The sequence below is a fragment of the Rhinatrema bivittatum genome, chromosome 8 (genome assembly GCF_901001135.1).
Source record: "Rhinatrema bivittatum chromosome 8, aRhiBiv1.1, whole genome shotgun sequence".
Taxonomy (NCBI): Eukaryota; Metazoa; Chordata; class Amphibia; order Gymnophiona; family Rhinatrematidae; genus Rhinatrema; species Rhinatrema bivittatum.
The window spans coordinates 30,246,702-30,265,312 of NC_042622.1; the positions used below are offsets into that span (position 1 = coordinate 30,246,702).

The 18,611-nt window shown below is 42.9% G+C and overlaps 1 protein-coding gene across 3 annotated transcripts in view; it reads right to left on the minus strand.

Annotated features, from left to right (window-relative positions):
* Positions 1–18,611, minus strand: part of SLC9A8 (solute carrier family 9 member A8) — a 220,172-nt gene that overhangs the window by 152,300 nt on the left and 49,261 nt on the right. For all 3 annotated transcript variants that reach the window (XM_029612295.1, XM_029612294.1, XM_029612296.1), the window contains 2 exons: positions 5,450–5,533; positions 2,900–3,001 (listed from right to left, as the gene is read on the minus strand). In XM_029612295.1, the coding sequence (XP_029468155.1) occupies positions 2,900–3,001; positions 5,450–5,533 (186 nt within the window). The remainder of the gene's footprint in view (positions 1–2,899; positions 3,002–5,449; positions 5,534–18,611) is intronic.

Consider the following 18,611-nt stretch of genomic DNA (forward strand, 5'->3'; position numbering starts at 1 on the left):
ACACATTCCACGGTATTTCCAGCAAGGTCAGTCAGAAAGGCCGCATCATAAACCTTTCTCCGGGTCACCCCCTGTCAGCCCTGGATTAACCCATTAAGCAAAACAAGCACCTGCATAGGGCCCCATGGGGGAGGGGGGGCACCCACAGAGTGTGGAAAATTTGCATTTCTTCTGATGGTCCCTAGTTGTGAGAAAATAATTTGCTTATATTGCTTACTGCTATTTAGTGTTACATAAATACAATTTAAAAATATATATATTTTTTAATTTAGTTATGGGGTCTGGTCTGGGAGAAAAGTGATTTTTTAATTCTCTTTATTTCGCTTTCGGCACTTATTGAGTCTTAATGTCTCGTGAGTTGAGCAGTGGAAGGGCCGAGGGGGCACCACTGCTGGGCCGTGCGTGGGGCATCGGTTGGCCCTGCCCCCTGCGCAGTTGGTTCATCACCTTCTCCGCACTAGGTTTCTCCCAGTTTCAGGGCAAAAAAAAAAAAAAAAGACAAATTGATCACATAAAGGAGATAATAGTGGCCCTATGGAATTTTTCATCGTGCCCTTTGGTCCAGGGCGCTCATGTCCCTTTGCTCCTGAGGCACCTACCCTATCAGGCTACCATCCACTGGGCTTAAATTATTTAAAAATACCTGCAGCGCTGCACTTCTAACAGATCTGGAGAAAACTGAAATCTCAGCAAGCTGTTACTCTTTAAAAGGCATCCTCCCAAAATCAAAACAAAACAAAAAAAAGCTGTGGTAACACACGAGCATTCAAGAGCACTCCGGTTCCACAGTTAGAATATGGCTGCTCCCCGAGAGGTATCACAACCTACTAACTCTCCAGTTACAATAACCGCATAATTGTCTACAAAGCACTTTACATTCAAGTGCTTATTAGGAGAGAATTTGTATTATTCTCAAGCAAGCGCTAGGAATGAAAAAAGGTTACACTGAACTGATATCCGACAGAGGAGTTTTACGGTTAAAGTTTTCCACTCGTACAAACGGGCTCTCTAAAGTTTCACAAGGACACCGGCACAACTTTGCAACCTCACACTGCAGGCCCTGCTTCTCCAGTTAGTCTCAACAGAGATAAGTTTGAGACAGAGACTGAATGAATTTTCAGCCATCTCTTTAAAAAAAAAAACCACATTGTAATACAGAATGCTTTTCTACCAGCAGGAAAACTGTACGTGTTTACTTTTGTCTGTATAAACAAAGACATATATAATCAAGAGACAAAGATCAAATAAAGCGCATAGAAGGTATGAAGAGATACTATGTTTGTTGTACATCGCCTTGGGCAACTTTTGTTGATAGCCTACTTAAACAAGTATAAAAAGAAATTAAATAAACATTGAAGGACAGACAGGGCAGGCAGCACACAGTTGAGCCCTCTAGCCCAAGATATCTTTTTTTTTTTTTTTTTTTTAATAAATCAACGAGCACACAAATTCCCATTACCCAAATCAACACCATCTCCCCTCACCCACTCTCCACTCCACGCTGCTCTCCTAAGTATCACCTTCTCTTTCAGTTCTTCCCCCCCCCCCCCCCCCCCTTGTCCCTCACTGCGCTCTGCATCTGTCCCAAGCATTTTTTTTTAAACTCTGGGTCGGTTTTGGTTGCTGCTCTCCCTGCCAGTAGGCGCTTCCAGCCATCAACCACTCTCCTACTTGCTCTACGTCTTCTCCTCCCTGCAGCTTCAGCTCATGACTCCTTTGACCTTGAATTTCCTCAGCCTTCTCATACTTTGCTGAAGCCCTGTCGAATCTTTGAACACTTGTAATTTTGTCCACTCGTTCCTTACCTCCTTCAGAGAGTACATTTTGTACAGTCTCAAGCTTTACTTTGTAGGGTTCGTGTCACCGGCCTTGGATCATTTTGAGAGCCCTTCTCTACGTTGCTTCCTTCCCTCTCAATGTCCCCATGGAGTCACAGCCTCCAGAACTGAACGCACTATTCAAGCCGAGATCTTACAAGCGACCCCTGTAGTGACATTATACCACCTCCTTTTTCTTGTTAATAAGACCTTGCCTGATGCAACCAAGCCCACCAGTTCTTCCAGTTTCTTTATTATATTGACCGGCTGGCTCTGAGGTCATCTGAAATGGTTACTCCTAGATAACTTTCTTGTTTGACAGTTTCCACTTCTCATCCTTCTGATACTTTGCTAAAGGGTTTTTGCATCCTAAATGCAGGATTTTATACTTTTTGACAAAGAATGTCATTTTCCATACCCTTGACCACTCTTCCCTTCAGGTTTTTGGGGGTTTTTTTTTAAGACCTTCCCCCCCCCCCCCCCCCCCCACACTCCCCGTCATTTTTTTCTACCCTTTCCAGTGTTTCTATTCTGTTGCAGATCTTATCGTCGTCCAAAAAAATAAAAAGTGCATCTTTTTCATGCAAGCAATGCCAATAATCAGATACTGAAGAGCAGCAGTCCCAGTACCAAGCCCGGATGAACCCCGCTGATCACTCTGCATTCAGCGGAGTGGACTCCAATGACCATCACCCTTTTTTTTTTTTGCGTTCTGCTGCTCAACCAGTTCCTAACCCAATTTACATCACTTTGCTTGCCAGTCATTTACGCAAAACAGCGTCAAAAGTCTTACTGGCAAGGTCTACCGCACTTCCCTGATCCACTGCTTTTTTTGTTGCCTCCTTAAAGAACTCGATGCAGTTTTAGCAGCCACAATCTTCCTCTTGTCGTCTGGCATCCTGCACTGGTATTCGTTTCAAGGTGCTGCACAAATCTTCTCCTTCAGAGGTGCTTCTGCCGACTGCTGAAAGCGGACTTAACTGGTTCATATTTTCCCACCTTTGCGTGGTGGGATCACGTCCTGCTCTCTTCCTCCCCCCTGCCATCAAGGAGAAGTTGAAAGGAACTGCAGCTTGCCTTACCTGGCCCAGGAAATAAATTCCACCTCCAACAATGAAAGCGGATATTGCCGTGCCAAACACAGCAAATAAAGTGATAGAGCCTATGTTCTGAAAGAAATTACCCTAAAGAGAGAAGAGAAAAGGAACAGATTATAGAAACCTGTCTAAAATCTACAGACATCCAAGCATCCATATATTAGTCAATGATTACCTGTATGAAATTAATACATTACTTTCTCGTTATTGACTGCATATCTTTTCTTTGACCAATGTTCGGTCAATGGCAGATTAAGTTATTCTCCTTGCTTCACTCAGAGAGTATCTAATTATCTTTTACCCGGAGGCATTAAGACTTTCCTGCAATGAACCTATCATACCGAAATTAAATCTCGATATTAGAAGCTCGCTTGCAAATTTCTGCTGGAACTGCACAGGTGCAAACAAACAGCTTAACCCACAGTCCAATACTGTAACTAACAAACTGGACCCGGTCTCGTAGTAACCACTGGCAGAAAGAGACCATCCGTCCTGCCCAGCAAAGATTTTTTTTTCTTTTAGGGTAGTAACTACCACTCCATGAGAGTTACAAATGCTGATCTCTGCAGGTTAAGCCAGTTAACCCAGGTTACCCCTTTCCTTCACTGCTGTCATTTAGCTGCTAGGGATCCTCTGTGATTGTCCCATGTCTTTTTGAATTCAGTCACCATTCTTATTTATTTTTAACTTTTATATACCGACATTCCTGTATAAAATACAAATCACACCGGTTTACAATAAAACATAACTTCGCCTGTGAGCGTTACATAGAACAATCAACAAATTATACTAAAAAGCATACATTACCTTTGTCAGAAATGTAAAACAATTATAAAGAAGGGAGGGCGTGAAGACAAGAACAGAAATGAGTACCATGGGCTTTCGTTCGCAACTACCTGGGCTTTCCCTCTTATTTTTATAATCTCCCACTTGGCCCAGCCACTGCAGGTGACAGTCCGTAACCAGGGGCCATTCATTCTGGAACTCGGTACGAGTGCACCTCACACCCAAGCCAGCAGGTGTCACCGGTGATCAGTGGCTAAGTCTCCCGCCTTTCAAAGGCTTTGAATACTGCCTCTGCAGCATCTTCAGCCTTGTCAAGCCCGGGGAGCAGAGGCCTGGCCTGGGGACTGAACCCGGGTTTGCCACACAGCGCTGAACTATATTTCCACCGAACCAGCCCTGTCGATCCTGTTTTCTAAGCAAAACATAGATCTTGGAGTAACCACATTTTCACATATCGTAATCCATGTGCCAGCTATTGTTTGTGTACAAAAGTCCCTTCTAAAGTTTGTTTTCACAGGGCTCATTATTTTGCAAGCTTCAAAGCCAAATGGAGGCTCTAAGCATCTGGCAAAACCAACATTCAACTGCTGCCTGTAGCAGCAGTAACACAGCAGAGCCTAAAAGAGGGGAAAGCCACTGCGCTACCTGCAGCTATTGATGGCAGCGCAAAGTCAATGCTACTGGCAGTGTGGCACCCCCCAGCAGGTTCCAAAACCCGAAGAATAACCATCTCCAAATTATACAAGCCTCTTAACTGTCTACTGTGAACCCCCCTAATGTCCAGATCATCCCCCAGAATGCATTTGCTCATTATCTGGAAAATCTAGATTTGGTCTCCTGTGAAATCTCTGGGTCAGCTCCTATTATCCTTCTGGAGGTCACATCTCGAGGCTATTCCTCGCTCCCATTCGTAACAAAACGTTTTGTGCTGAACCGTGCAGAACATACACTCTTCTCAAGGGCGCTGGATCTAAGTTTGCACTGTGGGTGGGGAATTGAAAAACCACAGTTCTTCCCAACAGTTTAGCTTTTCCTTCTGCGAGGCAAATATCATCCAGCAGGTCTCCCATCAGAAATGAGGCGACTATTCTATTCTCTCTCTTCCCAAACACACTTTGGGGTGCGCACATTTAACATCTAAAAGATCTTAGCAGAGAGAGTTTAGAGGAAGCGTTCTACGTTACCCTCAAAATGTGTTTGGGAAGGGGGAACTTGGAATAAGTATAAATCTTACTCAGATAAAAATTCTCCAAAGAAAGGATCGGCAACTATGTGCTTAATCCCAATTAAATCAGCTATAAAAAGTGACTAACCTTGTTTTTTGAGGTTTAATACTGTAGGTGCCACCAAATGGACACTAAATAAATCTCTGCTTTCTAGTCTGAATTCCCATGATACCACTGCACAGTTCAGTCAAGAAGTGTTAATAAGCTGAAGATTGCTCCACTTGCACAAATTTGGACTTGCAAGATTATAACTGTTAACTGCAGGCTCATTTACTAAATTTGAACTGGCAAAAAATATACTGAAATAACAACCCTCTAACTGGCATATAAATTCCTGCCCTGCCACAAATATATAGTGCATTGGGATGAGACATCAACCATCGTGAACTTGTGACCTCGGGGCTAGGCGTTTTAGCACCGTTACCACCACATCAGTCCAAGAGCTTCTGTAATTATTTACTTTAAGAGAAAAACCCACTGCTACCCAAAACATCCCTCTGTCCATATTTTTGCCCTGCCTTACCTTGTGCAAGGAATAGCCAGACTCAAATATAATGGGAGGGAGCAAAAGAAGAAAAAACATATTTGGGCGAAACATTTCTTCTTCCTGCCAAAGCAAAGTAAAATAAAACCAAGTCAGAATATAATAAGAGCAGAAGACATTCAATAAGTGCGAGGTCAGTGAAACTTAAATATTCCAATGGAAATCCAGAGAGATCTGGCTGCATCTTACATTTACTGCATGTGATCAATCCTAGCGACTATTATATGCACTCCAAATTCCTAAAAGATGATATATTTATCAAATTCTTAAAAAAGAGAGAGTGTCATTTTTGGAACTGTGTATTGCATTACTTGGCACCAGCTAGCATTCAAATTCTCCTCCTCTGGAGACTGAAGAGAGACAAACCAGAGGGAGCGGTGCCAGGCTGGCATGTGCTGGAGAAAAAATTTAAAAACACAAAACGGTGAGAGAACAGTTTAGCAAAAGGTATAAAGAGGCAAACTGAAAAAAACCAACTGAAACCGCTCTGAGCTTTCACTGGAAAAGCAGCATAAATTTTAAAAATGAATGAAATGCTCACAGCTCCCTTGGGGCTACCCTTAAGCCTTTCACACCCATATTAAGTGTCCTGGATAGGGAGGGATACCTCACAAGTGGTCACGCTCTATAGATGGCGGCCGGGATACGTGCTTAGCACGCGTCACTGTTCATTATGTATGCTTGTTTTTATAGCTGGGCAGACTGGATGGGCCGCTTGGTCTGTTTCGGTCATCATCTGCTCAGGACTGTGTTACTACAAAATACTCCCAGGTGTCGCTCGCCTGCTTGTCCGCACGCCCCAGGCGCTCTGCAGACAGGCTTCAAGACAAGTGAACCTACCCTGCTGCAAATTAACTAATCTCAAGTTTTACATGAACTGGAATTTAACCCAGAGCTATTTCATTTGCAATAAAAAAAAAAAAAAAAAAAAAAAGTTATTTGAGTCTGCCTGGTCTTCCTGCCTGCTTTCAACTATTATTTTCTATCTCAAATTCAACTTAAGAAGTCTCAAGTGCATCAATACCTCACCAGTTTGATGTTCCCTCACATCACACTGGGAAGTTACAGGGAAAAGGCTTCTAACTACTTGCTTCAAAGCAGACAATAAATGAAAAATTCCAAGTTAAAAAAAAAGAAAAGAGAGAAAAAAATTCTAAAACAAGACACACAATCAAGCTGTGGAATCTGCTGCCGGAGGACGAGGTCAAAACAACTAGCACAGTGGGGTTCAAAATAGAGTTGGACCAAGTTCCTGAAGGAAAAGTCCATTAACAATTAGCCAGGCTTATCCCAGGGAGTGAGATACAAGAAGTAGATCAACTATTGGGGATCTGCCGGGTACTTGTGACCCAGACTGGCCACTGTCGGAGGCAGAATGCTGGGCTCCATGGACCTTGTCACGAATGTAGGAATGTGAGCCATAGGCCTCTGTAGGGTACTGGTCAGGCCCTGACAGTGGGTAGCAGATGTCCCCCACCAGCTAGCACCAGGAGCAAAATGTCTTCACCTAGATTAGCCCCCTCCACCACAGGTTGAGTCCTTGGGTTCCAGGGGTCTGCAGACTGGAGCCAGTTTCTGGGCAGACAAGTGGCAGTGGGTCAAGGTGCAGGCAATGGTCGAGGCAGGGAGCAGAAAGCAAAAAGACGAGATCTGGGCCTAGATTGAGGCAGAGAAGTCAGACCAGGATGGAAGACGAGAACAGCTGGGCAGGAGGGCAGAGACAGGGATAGAATACGCAGGAACGAAGCAAGGAGCAGCTGGAACCAGGAATGGCACGGCAGGAGACAGGGCCGCAGAAGCAATGCCCTCCAACTGCAGACACCTGGCACACCTGTTGCCGAGAGGCTGATCAAGTGTGGAACCAGTGTTTAAATGTCCCGGGCCTCCGACGTCATCAGGAAGCGCCAGTGTGCCTTCTCGTCGTTAACTCCAGACAGTGAGCCCCCCAACTCTGGAGACTTGCATCTATCGTGAGTACCAACCAGGCCAAAGAGGACAAGGGAACTTCCTTTCTCAAATGTTTCCTTAAAGAAAGCCTCTTGTTTTTTCCCCAGTGGTGGATGCCATTCAAAAATTGATTGATCTGGAGTCACTGCAGGGTTATGTATACTGTGACATCAGCTTGCTCCGTCTCCATCTGCTGGCAAGGGAGCATAAACCCATTGGTCCCGAGTTTAAGGGCAGATTTTATAAATTTGCGCGCATCCATGTGCAAACAGTTCCCGGTGCATGCACATGGACATGCCGATTTTATGACATGTGCGAGCCGGCGCATGCATGTTATAAAAATTGGGTAGTCGTGCGCACATGCGCCAGATTTTATAATCCACGTGCGCATGTGTGGGCAGCGCGCGCAAGGGGGGGTGAATTTATGCAAACTCTGCGCGGTCATGCATTTGGGCCTCCCCCAGTTCGCTCCAATTAAGGAGCGGACTGGGAAGGAACTTCCCTAAACCCCTGCCGAACCTTCCGTCTCCTTCCCTCTCCTCCCCACCCCCTAAAGCTTAACTATCTGGCCTTAAATTTTTTTATTTTATTACTTGCTGCTCCTTGGGAGCAGAAGTAATTTCTGCGCACTGGCTGGCTGCCGGCACAAGCTTTCCCGGGCAGTGGCTAATGGCCGCTGTCCTGGCTGGCCCTCCGTCCCGCCCCGCCCTCTGGCGAGGCCCTGCACTTCTACACGTACTGGGGATTGACGCGTGCAGGCCTTTTAAAATCCGGGCATTAGTCTTTTGAAAGATCTTCATCCTGCTGAACTCTATGCCATCCCGATCATAACGTGCTATCCCGCACCCAAGTGGTATAATTTGTACCCTGGTATAGCACTCTCCCACTGGTTATCTTACTTCCACCAGGTCTCTGAGATGTCAATTTTCTCTACTTCTCCCATCTTACTTCTTAGACTTCTAGCATAGGCATACACACATTTCAAAGTATGGGGGTTTTTTGGTATTAACCAACTGCTTTTCAGTTGACAGGGATAATTTGGAATCTTTTAACTCAGTTGTCTATTTCAAGACATGGTAATTAATAGTGAAGAGTTGGTGAATTTCTGAGGTAAAATCACAAATAAATCCCGACCATGAACCTGATAGGGAACTATTAAAATGTGAATTGAACTAAATTTGTTTTATAAAATTGGATGATATTTACTTCCTTAAATTTCACAGTTAGTCTGCCTACTGTTCAGCAGACCCATGTCCATTTTGGATCATTCAAAGCTTAAAAATCTATGATCCTTTGATAAAAATTTTCAATGCTTCATCATGTGAGATTATAGTTCCAAGAGAGTTAAAACAGGCAATAGTTAGATCTGTGTTGAAAAATTCATCTGGCTCTAAAACAGATAAAGCAAATTACAGACCACTCTATAATCTTCCTACATTAAGCAGACTATTAGAGAAGTGGGATTATTTACTTAGATGGAAGGAGCATGGAGTCCAGAGTCTTTTTCAGTATGGGTTTGGAAAGTCTAGAGCAGGGGTACTAAATTCCAGTCCTAACGTGCCACAAACAGGTCTGGATTTTGGGACATACACAATGAATGTGCATGAGATATATAAGCATACGATGGAGGCAACTCACGTAAATATACCTCATGCATATTCATTGTGGATTCCTAAAAAACCAGGCCTGTCTGTGGTACTAAAGGACCAGAGTTGTCTACCCCTGGGGTCAAGAGCAGTATTTTCCAATTTTTTCAAGCCCAAGGCAGCCTCACATTAGCAAAACATTGTGTGGCACAGCAGCCTCCACTGAGCAGGCAGTGCAAATATGAAGAGGAGCTTTATGACCAAAGGAACAGCTATGGAAGCACTGAAAGTCCCACTAGTCCAAAGCTTCCCAAACCTGTCCTGGGGATCCCAAAGTCAATCAGGTTTTCAGGATATCCACAATAAATTTGCATATACTACATCTCCATGGTATGCTAATTTATCTCATGTATATTCATGGTGGATATTCTGAAAACCTGGCTTCTGTGGGGTCCCCGGGACAGATTTGAGACTCCCTGAACTAGTCTTTCTTTGGAATTGTAATATAAAGGGAGAGATGGGGTGAAGAGACATATTAATCCATCACAGTGGACCAGCTCCCTCTATATGCTCAGGGAAGAGACAAGTCGATGTGGTACAGGCAACTGGCGAAGGTAGTTACCTTGGCTGCTGCATGCGGTTTCCAAAGCTCCTCTTATTGCTGTTCAACACTCTGTGCATGCTGTTCTAGTCTCATTCAGCATGGGGATAAGACAAAAGGCTGGAAGGACTCAAAGGAGAAGGCTTAAGAGGGAGAAAGAAGAGGAGGTACCACGTGCAATGTGTGTGTTGCACAAAGTGAGGCCTGCCTATCCATGCCACGGCGCTGTCCATTAATTACCATACTGCAGGGCTCATGCTGCAGCTAGGAAGAGGCATACATGTTCATACATATTCTCAAAAACGAGCCACTGTATCTTTAAGAGCCACAGCTGCTGTCTCTTGCTGCAGCAAAGGGCTGAAAACAGAGCCCAGGTGCTGATGAGGATCTGAACATCAGGCAATGGTGACTTTTCCGAGGCACACCTGATCAGGTCTCATGGCACACTGATTGGGAAACACTGGTCTAGAGGGACAAAAGGTATTATTAGTTTCCTTAATGGATTCTCTTCATTGTGAGTTAGATCAAGGGAGGTCAGTACTGCAGGTTGTGCTAGATGTTTCAGCAGCATTTGCTTGTGTTATACATGACTTATTGATTACGTGCTTGAGAATGCTGGGATTAGGGAATACAGTTTTAGAGTGGCTCTCAGTTTTTAACAGATAGGAGACAATTTGTTTGTCATGGAAGTTTTTAATGATAGGAGTACCACAAGGCTCAGCCTTATCATCCACTTTTTAATATTTTTTTTGCAACCTCTTATAGAAGCATTAACATCCCTTGGTGTTGAGTTCTATATTTATCCTGATTACATACAATTTTTTGGGGATTTTGCTAATAATGATAGTCCAACATCCAAGGTGGTGGAAAAATTAGTTTACCTCCAACTCTTAGATTTCCTAGAAGAGTACAATATCCTACAATAGTACCAATCCAGGTTGAGGAAAGATCATGGTACAAAATTGGTTCTGTTAGCCATCGCAAGCAGTATACATCTCCACGAGGATGAAGGGGGTGGCTTTCCCATTGTCATACTTGATCACTCAGCCACCTATGATATGGTTGATACCATAGTTGATCCAGTGACTCAAGGACATAGGCATCAATGGCACTACCCTAAAGTGGTTGAATCATTCCTTGTTAACAGAATGCAATTGTTTATGTGGACCAACAAAGCATCCTGCTTAGAAAGCTCACTTGTGGAGTGCGCAAGTGCTCAGTATTCTCCTTAATACTTTTCAACATCTACACACATCCTTATTCGTGATCTCATCCAGTCCTTCAATATCTAGTGTCACCTAGTTGCAGATGACATCCAAATTTGCATCAAAATGGAACCTGACCAAACTTCATCCATTACCAATCTCAAAAACTGTCTTACAGAGGGTAGCCCAATGGATCAGTAAACACATCTAAATTAGAACTCCAAGGTCACCCCCCTAAAATCACTTCCCTCACTATAGGTTCTGCCTTATATTCTAAGGAATCAGTACTGAAGTCTGGGGATCAATGCGACCAAAATCTTACAATAGAATCCCTAATTTCCAGAGTAGTAAGATCTTCCTTCATATATCCGCATTTGATCCGCCAACTACATAAATTTCCTCGATAAACACAATTTTGCTCTGTAATCCATGCATTAATCAATCATCAGCCATGTCACAGTGTGAAGTGCCCCGGCTCCTAAAAATTACTACGAGAATTCTGGTAGGTGCAAAAGCAACTGATCATATCAAGCCCATTCCACATCATTTTCACTGGCTTCCAGTAGAAAGCAGGATAAAATTTAAGACAAATGTGTCTTCAAATGCTTGAATATACAGGCCCCTGAATACCTCTCTCAATGTCTCTCCCGTTACATGTCCTCAAGGGAACTCCAGTCTACCAAAATGGCTCTTCTTTCCTCTCCTCATCTGACCATTGCCAGATTGTCCTGCACAAGACTGCATGCTTTCAGCTGTTATGTATCATAAATCTGGAACAAAGTACCACCAACACCTGTAGCCATACTATCTTAAGTTCAGGAAAAAGCAGCTACGGCATGGCTTTTCAGTCAGGCTCTCTCTTCAACTCAACTTTCTGAACCCTCTACGAAGGACTGTGTTAAACACAAAAGGGATACAACTGGGTCTTGAAACTATTCACAAATGGATTTCCTATATTGGATCCCAATGCTTCATTAATTGCAAATTGTCACAGACTGCTCTGCTGAGGACGGAGGAAAGGTGCAGTGGCTAAGCAAAGGCACACCTTGAGAGGCCATGTGGTCTTCCACCTAAGGCAGCTTTCACAGGCCACAGGTTGAGCTCTTGTGTGCAGGAGGCCACCAGGCCTTACACAGCAGAACAGGAGCCAGAATGGACTGAAGATCAGGTGTGGAGCAGGAAGCAGGTGTGCAACTGAAAGCCAAGACCGCAGCAAGAAGCAGGAGCGCAGTCAAAGGCCAAGATGAGAGTAGGAACCAGGAACAGAGTAAAAACAGTATTGACGGCTGGACCAGCAAAGGTGTGGCAGCCTGGTGTTCCATATATACAGCTATTACAGTCACACCTAATGCTGGTCCAATAGGGAGCCTTCAGAGGTGGGGTCTCCCTAACTCTGCTTCACTTGACATTTACTAGAGGATTCCTGCTGACAAGAGTCCCTGTGGCTTCACTGCAAGATCCCCTGGTCTTGGAACACCAAGGCTGCAGGTTCAAATCGCTGCTGCCCCTGACACAAATTCTAATTCAGTTGTGAGATGTTCTAATCCCTCTGTTCATTTAAATGTATTGTAATCCGTCTTGAGACCAACTTTGGGAAAAGGCAGAATATCAAACGCTCATAAATGAACAAACAAACAGTTAAAAAAAAAAAAAAAAAATTGTTTAGTTTTTAAATCTTAGGAAAACATTTTAAGAAATGGAAAAGATTTTACTACAGTAGAAATTAAGTTTGGAAATTGTAGAACTGTCAGTATCTACTGCAGAGATACAGAATCTCAGATTCATCAGAGACTCTAAACTCACATTCAAGTCACAAGTATGAATGGTGGCAAAATCCAAAATGTTTAACCTTCGCTTATTAAGGTACTTGAAACCTTTCCTATCTGGTTCTGGTTTTAGAGGGGTTCTGCACGCCATAGTTTTAAGCATGCTAGATTATTGTAATGTTCTTTATCTTGAGACTCCAAAGGTCTTGATCAAAGTACTACAACTGATGTAAAACTTAGCTGCAAGACTGATAACAGGAGTAAAAAAAAAAAAGGTGCGATAACACTTCTCCAAGTTTAAAGGAGTTGCATTGGCTCCCCACACAGCAGAGAGTTAAGATCTATACTTTGATATATAAAATTCACTATTACGATGGGGAACATTGCTTGGGAAGCAAGGCACATGAACCAAGATGAATTTTGCATTCCCCTGAAAAAAAAAATGTGTATGCGATTGCATCTCTTCATGAAATTAAACTACAGGAGACTAGATCTAAAGCATTTTCAGCCACAGCTTTAAGTTTATGGAATGCACTGCTAGATGATTTATGTACACAGATTATTACCTGGTATTTAGGAAAAAGATAAAAGCCTCATTACTTATGCAAGCATTTGGATAGGGGCTGAACTGTTACTAGTGTTTGGACTGCTGTACCAGATTTTGTTATTTTTAATAATGAAAGTTTTATGTTAGGTTAGATTATTTTTAAATGTTTATTATGTATGGATTGATGTAATCTGCATTTATCATAATCATGGAATTTGCAGAATATAAGAAAATGATAGCAGAGTCGACACACTGGAAGGAGTGGAGAGAATGAGAAGTGATTTAAGAAAGCTGGAAGAGTGGTCGAAGATAAGGCAGCTGGGATTCAATGCCAAGAAGTGCAGAGTCATGCACATGGGGTGTGGTCATCCAAAAGAGTTGTAAGTGATGGGAAGTGAAGGGCTGTTGTGCACAGAACAAGAGAGAGACCTTGGGGTGACAGCGTCTAGCTATCTGAAGATGGCGAAGCAATGTGACAAGGCGATAGCTAAAACCAGAAGAATGCTGGGCTGCATAGAGAGAGGAATAACCAATAAGAAAAAGGAGGTAATAATCCCCTTGTACAGGCCCTTGGTGAGGCCTCACCTGGAGTATCATGTTCAGTTCTAGAGACCGTATCTCAAAAAGGACAGAGACAGGATGGAGGCGATCCAGAAAAGGGCGACAAAACTGGTGGGGGATCTCCATCAAAAGACTTATGAGGAGAGGTTGAAGGACCTAAATATGTATACCCTCAAGGAGAGGAGATGCAGGGGAAAAATGATACAGAACTTCAGATACCTGAAAGGTTTTAATGATTCACAATCAACAACAAACCTTTTCCGTTGGAAAGAAATCAGTAGAACTAGGGGTCATGAAATGAAACTCCAGGGAGGAAGACTCAGAACCAACATCAGGAAATATTTCTTCACAGAGAGAGTGGTGGATGCCTGGAATGCCCTTCCGGAGGAGGTGGTGAAGACAAAAACTGTGAAGGATTTCAAAGGGACATGGGATAAACACTGTGGATCTGTAAAGGCTAGAGGATGGCAATGAGGATGGCAATGAGGATGGCAATGAGGAAAAGAGTGCATGGAGGATTACTACCCTTAACCAATAAGCCTCCATACTGTTGATGCAAGTCCATTATTGCTCTCTGTTTAACAGCAGAGGGAAAAAGAGGAAAAGGGGAATTCGTTTCAGACAACAACCAACAAAGACATGAATTTTAGTCTGGGGGAAACAAATAAGCATAGAGATGATGCAACTCCAACAATTTTCTCTGCTTCAACGGCAAGGGGTAATGGGGAATTGGACTCAGCAGCAACCAACAAGGGCCCTGACTTTGACGGTTTGGGAAACTAAGTTTGGCATGTCTAATAGGGATGTGCAGAGCAAAAGTTTATGTTCATAAGTCCATAAGTCGAAAGGGGGGGGGTCATTTGCGGTCAATATGGACATATGGAGAATTCCATAAGTTGAGTATGTCCATATGTGCAAATAAAAATTTAAACCCCTCACCCTCCTTAATCCCCCCCCCAAGACTTACCAAAATTCCCTGGTGGTCCAGCGGGGTCAGGACGCCATTTCTGAACTCCTTTGCAAGGAGCACGTGACGTCGGCGTCACGTCGGAGTGACGCGGCGTCACGTGATTCCCCGCGGGTTCGCTCCGGGACCCTCGTTGGGCCCAAAAGGAACTTTTGGCCAGCTTGGGGGTGTCAGGAGGCCCCCCCAAGCTGGCTAAAAGTTCCTTTTGGGCCGAACGAGGATCCCGGAGCGAACCCGCGGGGAATCACGTGACGCGGCGTCACTCCGACGTGGCGCCGACATCACGTGATTCCCCGCGGGTTCGCTCCGGGATCCTCGTTCGGCCCAAAAGGAACTTTGGCCAGCTTGGGGGTGTCAGGAGGCCCCCCCAAGCTGGCCAAAAGTTCCTTTTGGGCCCAACGAGGGTCCCGGAGCGAACCCGCGGGGAATCACGTGACGCCGCGTCACTCCGACGTGGCGCCGACGTCACGTGCTCCTCGCAAAGGAGTTCAGAAATGGCGTCCTGACTCCTCGCTGGATCACCAGGGAGTTGTGGTAAGTCTTTGGGGGGGGATTAAGGAAGGTGAGGGGTTTAAATTTTTATTTTGGATCAACAATCGCGATTTCCAACGTATTCAACATAGCTATGTTGAATACGTTGGAAATCCGATCGTTTTCGCCTCATCACTTTTTTAAGTTAAAAAAAAAAAAAAGTAGCGTTTTACATTTAAGTTCAAAACGAATGCACACCCCTAATGTCTAATGCTACCATAAGCTTGCTGGGCAGACTGGATGGACCGCTTGGTCTTTTTCTGCCGACATTTCTATGTTTCTATGTTAAATAAGATAAAATAATTTTCAAAATTAACAGCTTCTAGTGGGGTAAAATATGGACAAAATGATAATATGCTTGTGCATTGAGTGGAAGCGAAGGAGATGGAAGAGGCTGTGGAAGAAGGGCTTCTGAACTTTGCTAGGTTCAGTGCAAAGAATTCCAGCAGCGATTAGAGGTCAGACAGTGAGCAATGCTCTAAGAGTCCGATCACTGCAGTGCTGTGCAGCCAGAGCTGTGGGAAAGGTTGGGCAAGGCATTTTTCTGGTTTGATTTTGACAATGTCAAAAAAACCCTGGCTCTTCCAGTTCATAAGGAATACTGCCTCAGGATCTAAACTTGGATTAAAGCAGGAGTCGCACAGCAATAAGTACAGTTATGTCTTAACCATACTATGAACTATATTTAAAAAAATGTCTCTTATGTACAATTTTAGCATGAAAGTAAAGTGTATAAAACTCTACCCAGTAACACTACCCATTTCTGGAGTGAGCAATCTTTCTAAACAGTTAACCAGGTACAGACTCCTGGTGAACAAATAAGTTATCTTAAACAGCTAATATTTTTTGATTAGCCAGTCTGGCTGCATGACAAAAATCAAAGAAAAAAATCTTAAGGCAAATATGAAAACCATTTTGACACACTTTGTGATCTTCTCTTTTCAGTAGGTAACGTGAAGAGACTTGCTGGAGACCAATACTGAACACCACCACAAGCAGCATAATAGCTGTATGTAAGATCAAGAGAGAATGGGATGCCAATATACAGTATTTCAGTCTCCTGTGATAAAACTTAGCAATATCGTTCAGGCAAGTAAAGAAAATTATAACATTTATCAGATTGAAGTAACAAGCAAAAAATCACTTTACGCTTAATCTAATCCATTAATCCCACTGCTCATGTATTTTCCCTTGCATGCACACTCAACACAAAATAATTTATTTAAAATTATTTCTAGGCCGCCCACTCCAATTATCATGGCGGTTTACCGAATATCTACACATAATGAAACATACAAAACATGTGCAATTTAGTCTCCATCATGGAATTATGGATGCTAGGCCAATTTTTAGTCTTCAAGGTTTTGATTTCATTTTTTTCAAGTTTAGCAATAGGCAATTTCACTTGATACCGTGTTGTAACCTTGACTTCATGACATTTTAATAAGGGTAAAAGCCTGGCTTGTAAGATGTAAAAAAAGAAATTGCAAGATTTTTCCTGCATGAACGAAATTAAGTCCATTTCATAAGAGATGGGCAGAAGGAAACTGAACATTCAGGCCTTTTCTTCTTCATCTGATCAGCGCAGTTCTTTTTCACTACTAAAGCTATAGTGTGTTTTGGATTTCACACAAAAAAAAAAAAAACAAAAAAAAAACAAACCACCTTTCCTTACACCTAGTCTGTTACCTCAAGTCACCAATTTAATGAAAGGTAATAGTAACAGTTCTCAAAGTTTAATCTTTTCACACTTGCTATTAGGTAGCCATAACATTTTTAAGGAGATCTTATGTCAACTAGACACCAGAAATGCAACATGACTTTCTACAGTAAGGTTATCAGGCACTTACAATCTGTGTGTCTCCTTTTAATCCCCTAATATAAATAGTCTTATTTTCGGTGAGGACATAGTGAAAGAACTTGCAAGAAATAACAACAGAGTTCATTATGGGTTTATGGCTGTATTCCCATGAGTTTGTACTGTGTAAATAAATGACTTCACTACAGCCTATTCTACCACAAAAGCAGCAGGAAGCAAGAAGCTACGTACGCCCTTGACATCTTCCTTGTATGTGTGACTATATACCAATAACAGAAAAGATGCTCTGAGGTCTCTAGACCAAGAATATAAAAACAATCTAAAAAAATTAACCAGGACGCAACAGCTTACCAATAGACAAAGAGGCCCTCCAAAATCAATGTAATCAAATATTCTTACACTATAAGAGAGTATTACAATGCAGTTGTAGGTTGGGTCTTTGCACCTAAAGAAAAGCTTGATTCCATGTCACATATCTGAATATTTGTGTTAATTGTGAAGCTAGCTGCTTTCTTAAAAGTTCATTCTAAGAAGAACGGTATCCACAAGATCAAGCTTGGTAATACTTGTGAATGAATAACCTAATTCATATTCATGAAAATGATGTCAAGCTACAAAGTCAGGGAATGTAAATTAGACATACGATAGCTGGCTGAAAGAGGGCTTCAACAGGTGCTGCGGCAGAATAAAGGAGTCAACATCTCTTCTGCTGCAAGATTAGATGAGCCCGAACTGCTGTAAGGTTCCACCGGCAGTGCCAAATTACGACAAATCTTAAAATGGAATAAGTGACTGGAATTCTGAGTATTGAAGACAGTAAATGTAATATGCAACAAAACCATGGTTGCTTAGCCTCATTCTGGAGGCATGACAGCAGATTTTTTTTATTTTTTTTTTAAAGACAATCACAAGCCTTACATTGAAAAAATAAATACTCCAGAAATAAACCTGATTTAAGTTGCTTGAAATCACATTGTCATTCTGTACTGTGCAGACACTGCAAATTTTTAATTGCCAAGACATTAGGAGATCATTACTCTTTGGAGAATTAGCTGTGCATGTGTATAAAATGTGGAAACACAGTGACACTGGAGTGGAGGAGTAGCCTAGTGGTTAGAGCAGTGGGCTATGAACCAGGAGACCAGGGTTTGAGTCCTGCTGGTGCCCCTTGTGACCTTGGGCAAGTCGCGTGCGATAGGGATAGAAAATGACCCCCTTAGATTGTAAGCCATCTGGGGAGAGGGAAATAACCTACAGTACCTGAATGTAATCCACTTTGAAGCGCTGAAAACGTGCAAAAAGCGAAATATAAATCTAAAATAAAATAAAAAAATAATAAGAATCGTTGGCAGAAAAAGACCCAAGTGGTCCATCCAGTCTGCCCAGCAAGTTTTAATTCTTTGTTTGCTTGGAAGGGTAGTAAATGCCGCTCCGTGCAGGCTACCCCAGTTTCTCTTTTTCTTCATTTCCATCCTTTAGCCTCAAGGCTTCCTCTGTGTTTGAATTCCATGACCATTCTTGTCTTCACTACCTCTTCCAGTTGTGCTCATAGCTTTCCAGCCATTCTTTCCTGGCTTGCGGCTTTTTTGGGCTTCCTTTTGGCATTTTTGC